At 36.0% G+C, this 20,559-nt stretch overlaps 1 protein-coding gene across 1 annotated transcript in view; it reads right to left on the bottom strand.

Moving 5' to 3' along the window:
- The window catches only part of GTPBP3 (GTP binding protein 3, mitochondrial), a 466,262-nt gene extending 445,975 nt beyond the window's left edge, over nt 1-20,287 (bottom strand). Inside the window, exons 1-2 of the mRNA XM_044090661.1 lie at nt 19,948-20,287; nt 8,214-8,452 (exon numbers count right to left, since the gene is read on the bottom strand). Of these exons, the coding sequence (XP_043946596.1) occupies nt 8,214-8,452; nt 19,948-20,006 (298 nt within the window). The 5' untranslated portion in view covers nt 20,007-20,287. The remainder of the gene's footprint in view (nt 1-8,213; nt 8,453-19,947) is intronic.
- Between the last annotated feature and the right edge of the window lie 272 nt (nt 20,288-20,559).

Raw genomic sequence — 20,559 nt, 5'->3', positions numbered from 1 at the left:
ATCAAGGATCATGTGCTACAGTCAGGTTTGGACCTTACCTTTCTCATTCTATAGCTAAAATCAAAGGAGTACAAAAAGGGTGTCCAATGTCTCTTATTTTTGCAGTCAAGCCATTTGCAATAGTATTGGGACAGACCTTGACCCTGCTGAAATCTGGACCTTCTAATACCTCAGCTAATAGTGGAGTTGCCCTTTATGCAGATGGTCTTCGTGTCTTTCTCTACAATGCCCCCCAGTACCCTCCTGTTCATACGGGAAATATCAAAATGTTATCACATATCTGGCTATGAAGTGAATACTACTAAATCTACATTAACCTTGCAAAATAACACACTTCCATCAACAGTTTTGGAAAGGCATGACTTCAAACTCAATTTCACCACCAATCCCAAAGGGACAACAGATTTAAATATGCAGTCTACTAAGCAGATATTAGAGGGTTCCATCCAGGACTCGGACCCATGGAACTTGCTTATGGAACTGAAAATGAAATAAATTGAAGTGGTCTTGTACGTACACTAAGGTTCTTTTTAATTTTTCAGGTCTTACCAGTGTGAATCCCTGTCTCGCTTTTGGGAGTTGGGGTAGGAAGATATTAAAATTCTGCTGAGCTCCATCTTCTCCAAGAAGTTCTCTAAATCTTTATTATTCCTCTAAATCTATGGGAGGCGTACAATTGCCAAACATGGTGAAAGTATTGCAGGACTCAATTCTCGCATTATAAGGAGCACTCTATCAACCCTGGACACCTCCAATATGGATAGAAAATATGGAAGAGGACATTTCTGCACCCTAGTGAGTCCCAGCATTTTCAATGGGACATTCACACCATAGGTTATCTTTTAATCTATGGTTGCTACAGCTTCTGTTTTTCGTGTTAATGCTACAATAACAGGCACCTCACTGCATTTGCTACTAAACCTTGCGAACTGTGCTTCATACTGTAGACCCTTCATATACTCTAGTTTCTCTGTGCTTACTTTTTGGTACAAGACTATTGCTTAGGACTGTCTGACAAAGCTTTCCATGGAAACTTTGATGGCCTAAAAACTTATTTTTACTAGGCAGCTTTACTCAAATTCTAACCTAGTAACTTTTACAGAGCTTTCATTAGAGTGCACTATTCTGGAGAAGCATCTCATACACCATTACTAGTTAAGTTCCATACTTTGAGATATTCGCCCACTAATTAGGATCAAAACCTTTACTAACTCCCCTTTATGTCAACTGGTTGAAGCAATATTTGCATCAAGTAAACTGGTCAGGTTAAATGTTTTTAACCTCACTGGTTTCCTGACAGAAGCCTACTACAACCCTACATCAGTCTTTAAGCTCCTTTTTAGACACAAGACTGTCAAAGATATTACTGACAACCAGTTCTCCTTTTACACTCACTTCCTCCCCAAAATGAAGATAGTTTGCATGGAGGTGCCTTCATAGGCTCTTCCTGACCCCCTGACGTTTTATATAGATGGTTTCAGACAGCTTCACCCTTATGTTGGAGATGAAAGTAAGAACATTATGAAGCCTCCTGGAAATGTGTAATCTGGAGATGCCTACTTATTCAAAAGTTTTGGTCAGACTACTTTGACAAAAGTTAGAATACCTTACCCATCTTTACTTGTTTACATGGAATATTTAACTTTATAAGGTTTCACTGAGGGAATTTAAGACCCAAATTCCAACCTTCTATGTTATGTTCTTAGCAGCCAGAAATCCCATTACTAAGCACTGGAATTTAGTGATTTGTATTACCTTTTAGCTTCTCACTGATGTTTAAATTACAATTTCTAGGTTAACATGAGTGCATAAGCTTAAAATTGTGATGTATTTTCATTGTGGTAGTTTAATAAGTTGTCTATGAATAAACTGACGAAGGTACGCCCATTCACGCATGTCTCCACACAGAAGACGCTTTAGCTGAGAATCGAACAGGACAACGTCTTACTGTAAGGCGACAACGCTACCGCAGCACCACTACCGCAGTTACATTATTATTAATAAAAATATTTAATACAAATCAAATACAAGGCAATGGTTTTAGTCTTGGCTGGGGAGACTTCTTGGTAGACTGGGCATGTCCTCCCTGCATGCATGCAAATTTTTTCCAGGTCATCCTGTTTTAGTAAGTGGGAATATGTATTATGTACCAGTCTAGTGGCATGTCCAGAATGGGTTTCTATACCAATGGCATTCTAAATGATTGGCAGAATAACTTCCAGTATCCCCATAACCTGGTAAAAGATAAAGTGAGTTAACATAAAATGGATGTATGAATACTTACTTACTATGAATGCATAGATGTAAGCATGAAGTCATTTCCTACAAAGAATTTATATTTTATATTACTGAATATACAAGATTACACAATAAGGCTCACTGCTATTCAAAAAAATATGCCCACTGACTGAACAACCCATTCAGCATGCCCACTGTAAATCGAGCATATACCAATGGAAAGAAGTCCGGTCACTGTGCAGATGGTCTTCTTATTGGAATATGCACCATAGCACCATCCATGTAACCTGCTCTGTGGAGCAGAATATTAGTTTTTTTTTTTTTAAAAGCAATTTAGTTGACTTTCTCTGCCTATGACAGGATCTTAAAAATAGAAACATATATTGAATTGTGTCCTCCCCCCAAATATTAACTAGTACAGATCTTACAATGATGTAGTAATGTGAGCCATACAAGCTGTAGTCTGTTAAGTTTACCTCCACTAATCATGGACCAAAGCATGTTACAGGAATCAAAATAAGATGTTATCAAGGCCTGAATTAGCATAGTGCGAGCAAAATAAAAAAAAAACAGATGTCAAATTCATGACAGTTTCCCAAGCTGCAAAAAACCTTATGATGTTGATCATAATGGTGATTACTGCAGGAACCGTTCACGTGTTGTAAAACACTGCTGGAGGCAAGTGTCAGATAGTTTTATAGTCAGCCATCCCAAGTTAGAGTCATTACCTGGCAAGCCACATATAGGTTCATAGGCAAGTACTAGGTTAGCTGCCCTTATGGATCATTTTAAGCCTAGTGAATTTCTTTGTTTTTCTGCTTGAAATAACCTCTCAATTGCTTACAGATTGGCTTACCCATCCTATGGATGATAATTATATATTGTCCCTAATGAGATTAACTGGGATCATATCATGTATAATTTGAGGTGATCCATGCATGGGATAAAGTATTTAGGAGCTGCCGCTGTCCATTAGTAGTACAGGGGCAGTCCTGGGGTATATTTTCTGTTTCTCATCCGCAGATTCAAGTTGCCCTTGAATACAGACAGTGATGAGCGTTGTTTTATGTAGATAGTGAGACACAAGAGAACAGCATCACATTACCCCCCCTTGTATTTTTCTGCTTACTTTGACTGGCCAGTCTGCTATGTTTTGCCAATCTTGTCCGTCAGTTCAACCTTACTGCTTCAAAAAAGAGTTAAGTAAAATTTCACTCACTTTTTGACTGCTACATAGATGGCAACATTTTTCTGTTTCTTGACAAATTATATACCCTGAGAAGGTCAGAAACAACTGCTCTTGTGGCCATCTGATTCCCACTAAAGAAACCTATCAGCCAAGTTTGCTTCATCTGGCGGCAGACAGTCAATTATGGACCTACAGAGCAAATGCAAACTCATCAGACTCAAGCTCCTAAATGTTACTATTGTCGAACGCTGCATGTGACAAGTTCTCCTTACTAAGTAGCACAATTTCAGTCAGTTTGCAGACGGACAGAATGTGCAAATTTGGTGAAGTGGAAACAGTGACAGGTACAAAGCAGTGGTTTCTCTCTGCTCATGTTTGGGTCAATAAATATGCAATGCATTGAGAATCATGATTATGTACCAATATCACTTAAGTGACACCTTAGTTCAGTGCTACTCTAGCACGAGACACAACTTTGACAATGCTTAGAAGGGTACGTAACTATTAAGCACCCCCTATGCACAGTTAAGATCACTTGTGTGCCAGGTACTAAAAATGAATTGTGCGGGCCAGTAAACAGCAGCAGCAAAACAGCTTCATTTCAACTCTGTTTCTGACTACTGTCTACAGAACTAGACACTAAAATTAAAACCAACTGCTTACTTTCTACAGGAAATAACATAAGGAGGTCTCCTGCTGTCTGTTTGACAGCACTTCCAAACTACTGTACTAGCTTTCAAAGCCAGTACAACACTTTATGTTTTTTTTATTTTTTTAACAACTAGTAGAACACTGAGCAGGTAAATCTCCATGCACTAATAATTATGATCGGATCTCCAATCATAACTGAATACTATGTGTTGTTGGCACAGACGCCAAGATTCGCCTTCACTCATGAAGTGACTCTTGGCATCCACGTCTCAAACACACAATAATCAAGTTACGAATGGAGACCTGATGACAATCCTCTAAATTATATCATATGCATAATTCATACACACACACACACACACACCACATGCGCATTCATAAACATAAAAGTGTGTGCGTGTATATGTATGTATGTATATATATATATATATATATATATATATATATATATATATATATATGTGTCTGTATGTATATATATATATATATATATATATATATATATATATATATATATATATATATATACATACATACACACACACAACCTCTCTCAAACACACACACACTTTGTTAACCATGATTGGCTGTCTATGCCAAAAAGACCAGCCCCATTCAGCAGTGTCCCAGGGATAAAAGCTTCAGAAATTTATTGTAGAAACTAGGACATTCAAGACATATAATTAAATAAGATAAAATAAAAACAGGCTTGTGTATAAATGAAAATATTCTTAATTTCACAACTGTTATATATCTGCAACAGTGGATCTATGTCACAAGACTGAAGTTTCAGAAAGTCGAACGTCATATGGTAGAAATCATATAATCAACTTTCCAAAATGTTGAACAAGACTAAACAACAAAAATCTACATTTTTGGAGAGGGTCAAGTCCCCCTTTGCATTCTCGACACCCCTGCATATTACACATACCAACCCCAAGACTGCACTACAGTGGGGAAAAGGGTAAATTCCCCAATTTCCACCGCACCACAATTACCATACAAAAGTTTCGATGTTCTGGAAATCTGATCATATGGTCTAGACCACATGAAGTTCAACTTTCTGAGAACTCTATTCTGTAGGGGGACCTTTAACAGCATACAAGTGGTTATTTTAAAAGATTAAGTATCAGGAGTACAAGTCGCTGTTCGCTATCCTGTTTGTGTTTAGTCTGGAAATGTTAGGAGAATGAGAAGAGCAGTAAAAGGGACAATAAAGTCGGGATTGTACGTTTTAACAGTGAATGCAGTGGCACAGACTGCCGTTCAATAGGAGGTCTTGTAAGAACTTGTATTGTTACACTCCCGCTGTTGAACAGCAGTGCTCATAGGGCTGACCCTTGAGGAACACCTATAGTTATAGGCAAGAAATAGTGTGTGTCCACTGAACTACTAAGGTTCTTTTTGTAAGTAACTATCCACAGAACAGTGTTTTAATGATATTCAGAGAAGATATAGTAAGCACAGTTTGTTGAAAGACTATGTCAAAATCTTTGGATAAATCTAGAAATAGTGAAGAGGATTCAGATCATGATATCGTTTAAGGACAAAGATGAGAACAGTTTTTGTTGTATGACTTGGGTGAAAGCCATGCTGGGTTGGAGAAAGTAGGACATTTGCCATTAAATAATCCATAGGTTGTTTGTATATGCATTTGTCTAGTGTTTACATATAGGGATAGTACAGCTACAGGTCTGTAGTTATCAAATGAGGTGCCCTTTGTATACGTGTGTTGTGTATGTAGTGAGGGAGTATAGGACACAGTTCTTCCACTGGGGTTACAGGGAGACTTTGGTCCTCTACAAAACAGTCTTGTTGATGTTTCTGATAACTCTTCTTCAGGAAACCTATATGACCGCTGAATGTGTGAAGTGGAATGTCACTTCTTTGAGAACATTACCCTCAGATAAAGTAAGAAGGATACTGCACAGGTTCAGAAAAAAAAATTTGCCACTTGTCTGAAGTAGCATTTAGAGGCACAAACTATCAGGCTCAAAAGGCATGGTATGGTGACTTTTAATACACACTGAGGAACTTACCAGCGATACTGCTGATGTGTCTTTAACAGAAATTATAACCAAAGTGACTCAAACAGTACATAAATTGTAACGTAGAGGGCAAGCTAGTCAGTTGATGAGCAAATGGATTTAGGGACGACTGATGGTCTGCACATGGCTACTGCACTGTCAAGAAAAAGAACATGATCAAGACCCCCTGAAAGAAGGCTAACTGCTGGCAGGTAAGAAAGCAAAGGGCAGTTAGAAAAAAATTAAAATACAAAAGTTACATACCATGTTCAGGACTGCAACATGGTACATTCTAGGACTCGGGACATTACGTTTGTTCTCTGCAGCTGTTAGACGAGAGCATAATCATGACATCTATGCCAGTTTTAAACTTCTCAGGTGTTACACTGCACATCTCTTGCTGTTTTGGCTAAACAAAAGGACATTCAATCTGATGCTGATGTCACTGTTGACATTTGTGCATCAGAGATAGGCCGGAGCAAACCCCCTCCTTCCCTATAATCACACTCCTGAATGGGTCTGCACTTCAAATTAGCTACATATCTTTATTTCTCTAAGATGTGTGCCTGATTTGAATATGCTGAAAATCACTTGTGCTTAACCTACATGGATACTGATCAGTCAGATCCGAGGAGCTCATTAAAGAGAATTATCACCTCAGATTTAAGAACATAGTATTTTAGTTATACTGCTGTGTAACAAAATACAGAAAATTTTACATTTAGTATAGAGAAAATAAAATGAATTAAAATACCATTTGTTAATATCACTGACGTCTATCTAGTATCATAAACAATTATACCCAAGGAAAGAAGTTTAAGGCTGCTGAAAATTACCACATCAGGTCACTAATGATGCACACTCTGCACCCTTATGAACATCTTGTCATTTTAGTGCCCCAGATGACTTGTCCTGTCTCACCAGACCTAGAAATGACAGTCTGTACTTCTTACCATCATGCTTAAGTTACAGCAACTCTGAAGAAATGTTAATGCAAGCAGTACTTAAGTAAAGGAAGGGAAAATGACCAATGACTTAAATTTGTTCTAAGGGACTGTTCCATCCCAGTCTCTCTTCAGTAAATACAAAAGTGTCTTGAGATGATATGTAAAAGTATATCACACTACCTATGCACAGGTGCACATCTGATATGCTAGGAAATATCCATGTGCATCTACAACCATACACAGATTTCATAATGACGATATATTCACTTTGATCTTCCAGGTATTTTGAATATGGCTCACGTTTTGCTTATCAGCATATTTGCTATTGTAACCCTATACAAAGGAAATAATTGACTGATGTACACCTGTCAGCAATGCCAAATTCCAGATAATTTATTCAGACTGTGCATTTCTAGAAGTCAAAGCAGGAAGGAAAAGAAAGAACACCCTGTAAGAAACTTACCCATTTTCAGATAAGAAGCCCAATATGCCAATCTGTAAACTCACTAGTACATAAAAGGCTAATTTATTTTGAAGATTCTAAACAACAGCTGTAAGCAGTAACTTTAATAGACAGCTATGACCTCCAGAAGAAAACAGAAACACGTTTTATATGCGTACAGTAGTACAAGCCTAAACCATATAAAGTCTCAAATAACCATGCAATGAAAAGGAAAAAAAACACTACCTACGAATTTTGGTGCAGGAAGGCTATTCTCTGCAAAGCCCAACAATAAATAAGAAAATAAGCAACTATATGCAAACTTCAGGGAATACATTTCCCCAGTACTATGCCATTGCCACATCCAAAAATGAATCAGAATGTCCCCACCATGCAGAAAAAACAAAACAAACAAAAAAAAATAATGACTGAGCTAAACATAATGGTGGTAAATGACAGCATTTGAAAGGCACAAAGGTACAAGGACTGCGAGATCAGACAGCATTACTGGAGTATTTCTGACAGTGACTAACATTTTAAAGTATGGATCTTTTTCTATAGCACACTGAAAATAGAATGAAATTATGAACACTTCCGTTACACATCTTACAAAAAACAATTCTGCCTCATTAAATAACATTCAGAAGTAAAAACTACATAAGAAAAAACTAAAGTGGTATTCATATTAAAATTATTCTGGACAGCAAATTAGCACTTACCTGGAAACCACAAAATTAGTCCTCTGTCCAGCATTTCACCAGAGCTGGGATGGAAGATTTTCTGGAGTACAGCAGATCTCGCACGGGGAAGCTGTTTCAGTCTTGTAAGGCTGCACAAGACTGTCCTACTATCAGGCCCACTCACACGGATTACCGAGACCCCACATTTTCCATGCCCAGACGACAAAGCAAAGATTGTTTTTCTCTTGACCGACTTGCAGTAACTCCTTGTTGCAGACCTAGAAAGCATTTACCAATTTTGTGAGAATCAAATGTTTAAAGGTTATTATTTTTACCTAGATAAATCACATCTCACAACTTTCTTTCCACCAATATTCTACATTGCTTACTGTCACAACCTGCATTTCATAATACTTAAAACACTTGTTTTACAGGAACTATTGTATATAGTACTAGTAAAGTGGGATTCATGAACTACTTCTTATGGAACAACAAAGTGGAAAACCATTAGGAGCACTAAAGTATTAAAACAAACTAGTGACAACAGGATGACAGTAAATTCCCATTCTGCAGATTCTACATGGCACAAAAATATACAGGATTTACTTCTTGTTCTGTTAAAATGGCATAGTGAATGCTAATGATACTTGCGCTATGCTTTCCACCAGATTTATTTTAAAACAGGAACAGAGAGAGAGAGGCAGGGGAAGGACAGAAGAAGAAAGGCTGATAGGCATAGAGTCACGGCCAAATGTGCACAATAATACTTGGGAGGACAGCACTAGCATGTGGCCCCATATGTGTTGTGGGCCCCTCACATGGACACAGACACAACAGTGGCATCCTAGCTCCTTGCAAGCAGTACAGCTGGGGAAAGGACATTTACCACTACAACACTTCCAATGACCCTGCTAGGTGCAATAAGCAAGTTAATAAAACACAAACAGGCCAACATGACAGGCATAGCAAACAAATAAAAATGGAGGTGAAGAAATTACAGTAATAAATAAAACTGCAAGAGGATTAGCATCCTGGACTTTACCACTATAACATTATTATTTATTGTGACCAAGATCTTTAGAATAACTGTAGGAATAAAGTTTCTCAGTGGATACCAGTTTATTCGATTTTAAGACATCTGACCAGATATCGGAATATTAATACGTTAATTTTAAGATGTTGTTTTAATTATGTCAGATTTGTTTTATGATACTCCCTTTGGCAATGAAGTTGATTACTTGTTAGAAGATGGCACTTTAAATGATAAGTTCTTCCTGCCTATTTTTATCACATTACATGTTATTAATATAAATGTAAGGCTTCGATTAAACTGTAAGTTGTTCTGATATTGAGTGACAAAAGTGCCCTACCTTTATTAATGGTGTTATTTTTTTTTTTTTTTTTTTTTGTACCTCAGGAAATTTTTATTACTCGTCTTTCCTCTGCCAGATCTGCAGATGTGTGATTAGCTTTTATACTGTAAATACATCATGCTGTCCCATGAAAATTACATGACATTAAAATGATTGGCATATACAGCATACTCATGAATTGCTATGGTACACCACATTGCAACCTGGTAAACTAGAAAATTCACTGTAGCACTGAAAGCATTATAAGATTACAAGAGAATGAAGAGATACCTGAACAACAAACAGTACAATTTAGTTTGGTTCATGAGCTTAGATACAAGCATTATGACTAACTTCAACAATGGTGTTGATGGAGAGGGTTTTCCTAAAATGAGACACTAAATGTACCACTGAATGAGACCAAAGGAATGGGAGATGAGTCACTGTAAGACACACAGTTTACTAATTGTAATTATAAAGAATGGGAAGAAACAGAGGAAATTCAGCATGAAAGATATTTTATAAGAAATGTTCAAAGTCCCAGTACAATGGGGATTGTATTATTAAAAGGGGCGAGTAGTTGCAGAGCAACCCAAGGCAAAACTACATTAATAACTATACAATGGAAAGGGCTGGAATACTGGCAACTGGCAATGAGCAATGTGTGCATAACAAGAAGACAGGGGCATACATCTACTAATTCAATCCTGGGAGTCAGCTTGTGGTCTAAATAATGAAGCCGCTCAGAGTGTGTGACAGACGATTCCACAGCTGTAACATAGAACGTTACTGATGCATGCATATCACAGGCAGTAAGTGCTATGAGTGAGCTTTATGACAAATTTAGACTGTGTAGCACAGACTGTCATGCACTTTTCAGGTTCTTATGAATTATAGATCAGGAGTTTTACTGTACCAGTGATACAATGTTAGTCAATGGCCTCAGTATTATAATAACCAACAAGAAACCTGACATGTCTTCTGCTTTAAAACAGCAATCCCTTAATTGGTCAGCCTTCTCCATAAAACATTTATGGGGGATTCCAGCATTCTCTGAAAAGGACATGCTGCCCACTTCACAATCTTTAACACAGAGCGTAAAAAGCATACGATTAACTTTTCACTGCTGTACACGTCATGTTTTATAAATTACACCTGACATTTTAAAAAATATATATATGTCCAACAGATGCCAACTTCTCATGGAGAAAGAACATCTTAATGAATTACTGTGTCCAGTTTCTGTATAACAGAACCAATGCTTCAGGCTTGAAATCTCTGCCTACAATCTATGAACAATGAGGCAGAAGAGCCCATCAATAAAATGCAACCACAACAGGAAACGTTTTGGGAATACATTTTAGAACAGATACATTTAGACTCATACTACCTATGTTACCTATTTGCTCCTGGTTTTACTTTATATACCAGGCACACTTTAACACTAAAACAAAAAACACACAAAAGCAAATAATGACAGAAAAGACATCAACTTACACATATCCCGATTAACTTTTTATTGAATAAAACAATTAAGAAAGTGACTGAATGCTTTTGTCTTTATCTGATGAAATCTTTTCACTGATAAAGATGAAAGAAATATTTTGTAGTTTTCCCTGAACCCTGTTTCTGTACATGTCATGCTTAACCAGCAAGATAGTATATTTCCCTTGAGAAAGGAACATTCTGTATTTCTCAAACTGAATGAATACGTCTGACTCTATATTTTCAGTCCGATTACTCTGCCAGCCTACCTTAATGTACTATAGTGAATTTACTGACGAAAGTTTACAGGAACCTCCTTTTGTTGTTACTTTATGTCTGTATTGCTTACTACTGTAATCTGGTTTGAATATACAGGCTTTACGCCACGTTACTAATAATCTGCAGATGTGTAATAAACTTGCAAATTCAGTTCTGACCAATAAGTGTCACTTGAGTATTTATGGCCTTGTTTGAAGTCTCAACTTTATGATTTAATAACTGGGCAATTGTTTTTCCTTATCTGGTGAATAAACTTGTAATTTTAATTTTGACCACTAGGTGTCACTTCTGTTTGAAGTCTGTTAACTTTATGATTTAATTACCATATTACCTAGATCCACAGTTTTTACAGTCTAAGTTCCGATGTTTATGTGATATATCCAAAACCTGCACGTTATTCTGAAAATCACCGTCTCTTAATTCTGTGGCTTCTAAAGCCGATTAGGCCAAGTAATTATTTTAACCCTGCTGTTCCAGAAACAGCATGGAGAAAATGCCATACACATCCTTACCCTGTTCTCTCTTAGTCTTCAATTAAGTTAGACAGAATACAAACTGCTAACCTGCCTATATTTCTTCCCTATCTCTGTCTGCTGTAGTGGTAAAATTACACTGTCTATTGCCTATGTTTTTTACCTTTTGCACTGGTGCCTTATTGTACCCTGATGTCTGTCTTATAGCAAAAGAAACCTTTTCCTGTTTTCCATCGATTTAATCTTCAAACATTGTACTGTTTAGTCCTTCTCTTTTTTATGGTATGGCTTATCAAACATGATGGCTACTTTCTGAAGATAAACTGAAATCTGCACTAAAGGGATAACTTTATAACTGGTCTTGAAGCATAATTACCATATACTGTATTAATTTGTGTCTTGTAAATTGTCATCTAGATTTGGTAATAATGCTATTTTTCTTGCAAGACAATAAGCTAAAAGCTGGTTTAGACTAAAATCCAAATCCAATATCGAAACCAAAGGAAAAGTCAAGTTGCTTTAATAAAATCCAAGACAAATAACTCCAGTAAGCGTTTTTGTCTGAAGTAAGACTTCAGACTGGAAGTTAACATTCAATAATGCACATTTAAACACTTTCTTTAAAACTTTATCAGAGAGGTTACCCAAAAACATTAGTTGCAGATATAAAACCTGATGTTATAACTAAGAGAGGCACAAGAAGTAGAAGAAAACAGAGTTTATAACAGTGAAAATAGTATTAGAATGCTTACTGTCAACAGTTTAGACTCCGGAAGAATGAAGGATATAATAAAAAATTGGAAATTATTTGGGAGTCAAACTGAGTTATTAGAAACAATAGGGGATAAGCCTCTCTTTACTCAGAAAAGAGGGAACAATTTTAAAAACTTTTTTCAAAGTAAGTTGAATACACCAGAAGTAAGGTCAAATGATAATGGAATGGTTAGATGCTATAATTGCAATATGTGCAATTATTTATTCACAGAAAAAAACAGAATGCACTTTAAATAATGCTAAAATAACTATCAATGGGGTTTTTACATGCAAATCTATGTATGTGATTTATGTCACTTTTTGTTTAGAATGTAGATCTTTTTATGTAGGGAGAACTACAAGAGAATTGCACAAAAGAATCTACGAACACAAACATGCAGTTTCTATTAGGGATGAAAGAAATACCCTGGCGAAGCACTATAAACATGAGTCATGTAAAGTTAATTTCAAATTCCTTGAAGTGGATGCCTTAAAGAATGTTGAAAATGTATTAAATCCAGAAGATGACTTGGGATGGTTGGAATATAGCTGGCAGGTTAGACTTAACGCTTGCTACCCCCCTGATTTGAACAGTCGAGAAGACTTTATGTACCTGAAACTTAAAGGGTTACAACACTAATTACATAGTCATGTGATTTAAAAAAATGTTTAAATGTGTAATAATGATATTTACCTTTTTAAACTTCCAATGCTATATTCTGGAAACTAAACTATTAGTACATTTTCCTGTCAGCATTGTCTGAACATAGATAAACTGAAAACTAGTGCTGTTCTCCAACTGCCTGAAAACATGGCATTTACATACCAAATACCTTTTTTAGCCAGTGTTACTTGAACACAGATAAAAAATAAACTGAAATCTGTTAATATTATATTCTGGAGGCTAAACTATTAATAACTTTTTGTCAGTATTGTTTGAACATAGACAAAAACAAACTGAACATTAGGACCCTTAAATAATTGTCTGAAAACATGAGTACATTTACAAACTTGCTTTAACTCATACATTTTTATTTAAACAAACACTGAATAAATAACTGAAACACATAGTAAACTTCTGCACAAAAACTCTTGCCAAACTTTACTCAGCATTTTCCCAGTTTTCTGATGAGGTATTGGAAGGCCTGCTTTAATGTCCAAGTGTCCTTTTTATAGTTAAGCCTTTTAAACCTCTCTTTTTCATCTCTTGCACAAGGCTAGGTGACTAAAGTTCTTGACTGTATTTAGTATCAGGTCATTAAAATAACATTTGCAGCTTTAACAATTATAAACTGATAGCACTGCTTGTTGCCCTGATTTTATTTACATTTTTCTGCATGAAATAAACATTTTCTGCGAATAAACTCTTACAAGTGTATAAGCAAATTGATAATGTACTATACTGACATGGAAAGGCTGTAACTTTATTATTAAATCAAACTGAAACCTCAGTTTTCCTGTCATAACCTCAAATGAAATGATAATACTCTGACCCTGTGCTTTTCTGCACCTATATAAAATTAGTGTGAACAGTTGAACTTTTTACATTTACTCGTATGACCCTCAGATTCTGACATACTGCTCTGTGTGTGAAACTCCACCCACTGTCTTACCACTGCCATTCTTTTAGCTGCCGTCATTTAACTTTTCAGTACTACTGAATTCTGCAAGAGTTTATCATCATTACTGTCTACAATTTTCTTGGATAAACAGCAATAACTGTAACTGCATAAACTGTATCTCATTTTTCCATACTGCCTTATGGCAAACAGTACTGTCTTTAATTCAGCTTGCTGAGCTGGCTGTAATCTGATCTGGTGTGCTTGGTAAACTGCAGTTTCTGTATGCAATATATACGATCGTAAAACGATTACAAAGACACATTTATTACCAGATATAATCTGACCTGACTCTGAAAGTTTACTTATCTGTTTTTATACAAGTATGTGAAGTTTCTTTATATGGAAGTTTACTTGTATGTCCTTTATACAAGTACATGAAGTTTCTTTATATAGCGCACACATTTATTACTAGAGCTGAACTGATCTAATTCTGGAAATGTATTTGTCTGCTTTTTATAACATAAGAGTTGAACCTGTGGCTTTAATGGCACATAATATTTATGATGTACTGTTTTCATGCATGTGATCTGAATTCGACTGTACAGTAACTTTTACAATGCAGGCTTAACTTTACATGTTACATTCTGTAAACTAACAAAATATTAATTTACACATTTATTACTAGAGTTGAACTGATCTAATTCTGGAACTTTACTTGTCTGTCCTTTTTACAAGTATAACATAGGAGTTGAACCTGTGGCTTTAATGACACATATTTATGATGTGCTATTTCCATGCGTGGGATCTGAACTTTTGACCATACTGTCAATTTTACAATGTAGCATTGACTTTAAATTTTACATTCTGTAAACTAACAAAACATCATTTAATATTTGTGAATGCTTTTTTGATCGTCTGTATTAAGATATTATTTATGCACTGGAACACTAACACAAAGCTCTTAACAATGACTGTTAAAACAATAACACAAAACATTCATTTGCCAAATCTTTAATTGTAAACCCTTTATTCTGCAAATTAACTTCACTGTCATTTTTGGTATTACCTACACCACACATGCATATGGTTAACCTTTTTTTTTTTTTTACTAGCCACACCCAATATGTCTTTCTGAGCACTTTAAGTGCGTCAGCTGAAGTGGAATTGATTTCATCTTTAACCCATAAATCTGCATTGCCCTATCATAACCAATTCTACTAATTCTGTACATTTGCACAAACTAATGCATGCAAGTTCTTATGTGTCATCTGTGTGCAATACTATACATTTTGTATCACTTTTATTTTTCCACAAGCATTTATTGAAGTCTAAAACAACATAAAACTCTAATGACATGTCCATACCTAGTATGGAGCTGTTACACTTCGAACTGTTAGCTGCTGAAATCTTTGACCCTTCAAATCCTGATAAAACTAGACTCATGCCCTCTACTAAAGGTCTACTTGTCATAATTTTTGTGTAAACAATGAAATATTGTAATTTCATTCAACCTTAAACAATGACAGATAAATGCTCTGGTTTGGTGCTGGACTGCTAGACCCTTTATAGATAGGCTGAAAATATTTTTTTTATAGAACTGTGTGTTTTAGTCCATTGCTCTGAAATCTATATGTCATACATTTTGTCAGAATGATTCTGATCCCTCTTATCCACCCTCAGTGCACTATTTGCACTGGTTAAATTCTGAACATCAGTAATGTGAACTTAAGACATTGCCTGTATGTTATGTACGTTGACTGTGTTGACATCTGTATGTGCAATACTGCAACTTAATTCTGCACTTTGAATTACATGTAAACTAGAATTTATTACATTCTGAACATTTGTTTTTAAAATTGTACTATGACAACTCTGTACTTTGAATTACATTACTGATAGAAGCTGACTCACTCTGCGAATCTGTTGCAATCTGCTTCTGTGATTTAACCCTTTTGCATCTAAAAATATTTAACATTCCTGAACTAATAACCTATAACTTTAAAAGAACATTTCTGGAACACAGTTTTTTAGACAGCTTTACCCAGTTTTTAACTTTAAACCAAACATTCACGAATGTCTTAACTGTAGAAGTATTACTTGACATGTTTATACAAGAAGTATGCAAATGACTTTTACGGATGTACTTAATCTTTTCTGAGCTGTCAGCTAAAAAGTGCATTTAAAGTCTTACATAACTTTATGATTCTGGAAGAATGTGTCCTGTCATCTGGAGCTTTTTAAAACTTTTTTTTCCTTCTTGGCTGTGTGATGTCACAATGGAAACTTGAAAGTTTGTGGTAATGGTGAAGTACATAGCTGTTAACTGGATAATGTCTTATGTTCTGAAAAAACACTGATGAAGTTTGTAGATTTTCTGAAGTAGTGCTGCTTTGTTGAAGTTCTTTCAGGCTTTTTCTGAAGTAAATGCTGGTGCTATGGAATTTGTCAAATAGCTACAATTACTGTATGTAGAGGTACATACTGCTGTCTTACCAAAAGGTCTGCTCTGTAAGGAGTAAATGTAGAGCTGTCGGCTGTGACCTTATTCTGTATGGAGTTCACAGTCTTCAGTGTGGAAAAACACTGTTGTGCTGCTTAAAAGTCTGTTATGAAATGTCTGCTAAAGTTACTGATTGATAAAGTTGCTTTTGTTAAAGTTCTGAAGAAGTATTCCAAATGAACAGAAGCACATGTATTCTGATTGCTGATAAGGTTGCTTTAAACAAAACTGTTTTTCTGTAGATTGCTCTGCAGAACACGCAGTCTGACTGCTGATGCAAGGTTGCTATGGGATTTTGGGACTTACTTTAACTGTTTTTCCCCATTCCTAGTGGCTTGCCATTGAAAGAATTGATAAGATTGCAGTATACTGAAATTAATGGGAAAAAACTGAAATGACACTGGAATGAAAGTCTTTATCTGTTAATTATACAAACTTGTGTTGAACAGGTGCCAGTCTCCTATATGGGCCAAGTGTTTTGTACTTTTCAAAATGAATTCTGCAAACACTGTAGTTCGGTTAATGATGCTTTGTTAGAAGTTCACAATATCTGAATACTGTCTTCATTAACAGTGCTGATAAATATAACAGTCTGTAGAAATGTGGGAAAGCTGGTTAGTAAATATACCCAAAGTTTCTGCATGTATATTCTGATTCTCTTGAATAATATAAACTGAAACAGTCTTTATCCGGCCTATCTTCTGTACTCAGGCTCGAATGTCTGTATTGTAGAGACACATTTACATGCAAGTCCAAAAGCTAACTCATATTCTAAAATGCTGGATAATCTTTTCTGTACGTCAGTCCAAACTAACTAACCGACTTCACTAACTGTATCTGAAGTATTTTCATAAATAATACCCAAACCCTGTAATGCTTTACATACCTCATTAGCCTTGGTTGCCTTGGTTTCCAAGCCTTGTCTTGCATGTGCATCATTATCTATTATTCTACTGCACATACACATACCTTTCCCCTTAAGAAAGGAACATTCTATAGCTCTCCCTGAAACCTTATTTCTGTACATCTTGTGCGTTAGTCAGCAAGATTGCATTGTTCCCTTGAGAAAAAAACATTCTGTATTTCTCTGAAACTAAATGCATACATTCCTGACTCTATATTTTAGGCCTATTATTCTATCTTAATGTACTATACTAAATTTATTAAGAATACCCTCACTCTAACACTGTCCCCATTCATACAAATGCAACATAAAAAAGAAATATACAAATGCAACATAAAAAAAGAAATATACACATCTCCCAAACTAGCACCTCCCATGCACTTAAGAAATGTGAACATCATTTCAGCTTTTTCCCCTTATATTGTAAAATATTATGTCAACATGACTAGTTCTATCAATAATAACTCATTCATGTTCTAACTACCCCTATTATCCAATTCAGGGTAGCATGGGAACTAGTCCTTATCCCATGACTCGGTGGAAAGAAAGCAACAAGCTAATCCCAGACAGGAAACTATTATGTCATAGTACACACACACACACACACACACACACACACACACACACACACACCTAGAGGCAATTTGTAGGGCTGCCATTTTACCCAGGCCATGTTTTTTTGGAAACTTGATCAGAATGCAAAATGCCACACAGAAGCAAGACCATTATGCAGAATTCACAACAGAGTGGGAATTTGAACTGAAAACTAAACCTAGGAACTAAGCATTGCATGGTACTAGATGGGGTGGTGGGAAATACGCATTACACATTATGAGATAGGATGGGGGGACCTTAGAATTGTACAGAATGAGAAGGGGTGGGGGAAACTAAGCATAGCACAGTAAGATATGGGGTGGGAGGAACCTAAGCACTGTACAGTAAAACATAGGGTAGGGGGAGAAAACCATGGTATGGTATGAGATGGGGTGGGGTGGGGGCAACTAAGCATTGTACAGTATGAAATGGGATGGCATAATGGTACCCATTTAGCATAGCTGCCTCCCCTCCCAGTGTTTGTTTCTCCAGTTCCATTCTCATCCGTAATCCTCTTCAGTAAAGTCTGTGTGGCTTGTCTATGCGTGTGTCTAATCCAATGACTGTGCAAGCATGGGGTTTTGCTGAGCATTCACATTTCCTCCCAAATCTCAGAAATATGTTGTAGGGGAAATGGTGGTCTGTGTGTGTCTCTGTGTTCTCACATCCTGCAAAACACTACTGTTCTGTTCACAATTAGCTTCCTGCCTTGAGCCCACTGAGGGAGAGACTACACATGGGCTTCCCTGCAACCCAGAACCAAAACAGTCTTAGAATTCTTTGTTATCCCCTGTAAAATAATCAGTGATACCTCACTTGGGAAGCAAGATAAAATAATATTAAACAATATATACCAATTTCTCCTGAAGAAAATATATCTTAAATGTACGTACTTTCAGAACAACCAGTGTTTTAGACTTGAAATCTCTGTCTACAGTCTGTGGCATAAGGGCCTATCACAAAACTTCTACCTTGCGTGATCATCGTTCAAGGATGCACTTTGGAAAGAATAATATATTAACTGCTCACACAGCTGGTGCTGCTCATTTGCTCCTGGTTTTAGTTTACATACCAGAGTAAGGATGTTAACAAGAAAATGAATGAGCACAAGTATATTTTATACAATGCAAGTCACAGGCATTAGTTTAGACAATTAAAACTGTTGTGGACTTAACTTTTCAGAGAGAAACTTGGAAAACTGCAGTAAGATGAGATGAATAAAAGAAGTATGCTAGACAACATCCATGATCACACCTCCCTTACCTAGCATTTATAAACCTAAAGACTGTTATTCACACCTGGGTCTTTGAAGTCACAGTCAGAGTTCCAATCTTCAATGTCAAAGAGTTTTTGCTTCAAGTTAACATGTAGCATACGACTACATATGATCCAGTTTGAGCATACTGATAATTTAACTGTGTTATAAAACAACGGTTTATGGTTGCTCCTGTTTAGCACTACAAGACGCAAACTTAATCTGGAGCAGGATTTCTTTCTTAAAATTATTCAATTAAAACTGCAAGTATTAACATTACCACGCCATTTTTATTATTATTATTAATAATGTTTCATACCGACACTGTCCGTTACTTTCATAATAATGTTAATATAAAAATAAAAAGCAATAAACACAATCATTTCAGTTAAAACGTCTGTCAACAATCACTTTTAAAGAGGCTGCACTGTACCGGTTGCAAGTATTAAAAATTCTAGCAAAAGCATAAACATTTCGCCTTTTTATTTCTACTCAATTCACGTTTTACAGTCTGGGCTTCTGAACATCCACTTAAATTCCAAAAAAAAAAAATGGAAGAGCTGGGAATAAAAATGAATAGCTGTTCAAGATTTGCAATGCATATTTTAAAACTAACCTCACAGTGACGTAAGCCTTAGATATATTCTGTATTTTTAGTGATTGTCTTATCATCATCTTAGTTTCCTCTCTCCACAGATAATAAAATTATCCAAAGAATATTTGTCATCTCTGGGTTTACATTCTCTGTACTCAGATATTCAATTTACCGAGTGAGACCAACTCCGTTTTTTTTCATGTTAAGGAAGACGCACATATATAAAAAAATCAGTTAGTTATTACTTTTGCATCCACAGTATTACACAGTCTTCACTTCAGTACTTATTTTCACTTAAAACTGCATGCAGTATTTTAAACTTCCGTGATTTTAAGCACTGCACCTCATGCTGTCACTGCTATGACCCTCCTTTTGACAGATGACTGGCTCAGCCCACTGTCTATCAAGGCTTACGCATTAGCGTCTTTGATCCTGATTAAAGAGTCAACGTTCTACCGCAAGGTACTAGTGTACTGGTAATGCTCACAAAAGAACGAGTACGCTTACATACTTAAAATTTAAAACGCTGCTATTTTATACTAAGGAACTAAGCGATTGTAAAAATATACTAAAATAAATATAAATGTTTTTGTGTCAGTGTTTGGAATACATGACTGTCTACTTGCGTGCGCA

The sequence above is a fragment of the Protopterus annectens genome, chromosome 13.part0 (assembly GCF_019279795.1).
Source record: "Protopterus annectens isolate FY-2018-M chromosome 13.part0, PAN1.0, whole genome shotgun sequence".
NCBI lineage: Eukaryota > Metazoa > Chordata > Ceratodontiformes > Protopteridae > Protopterus > Protopterus annectens.
This window is presented reverse-complemented; position numbering and strand designations above follow the sequence as displayed.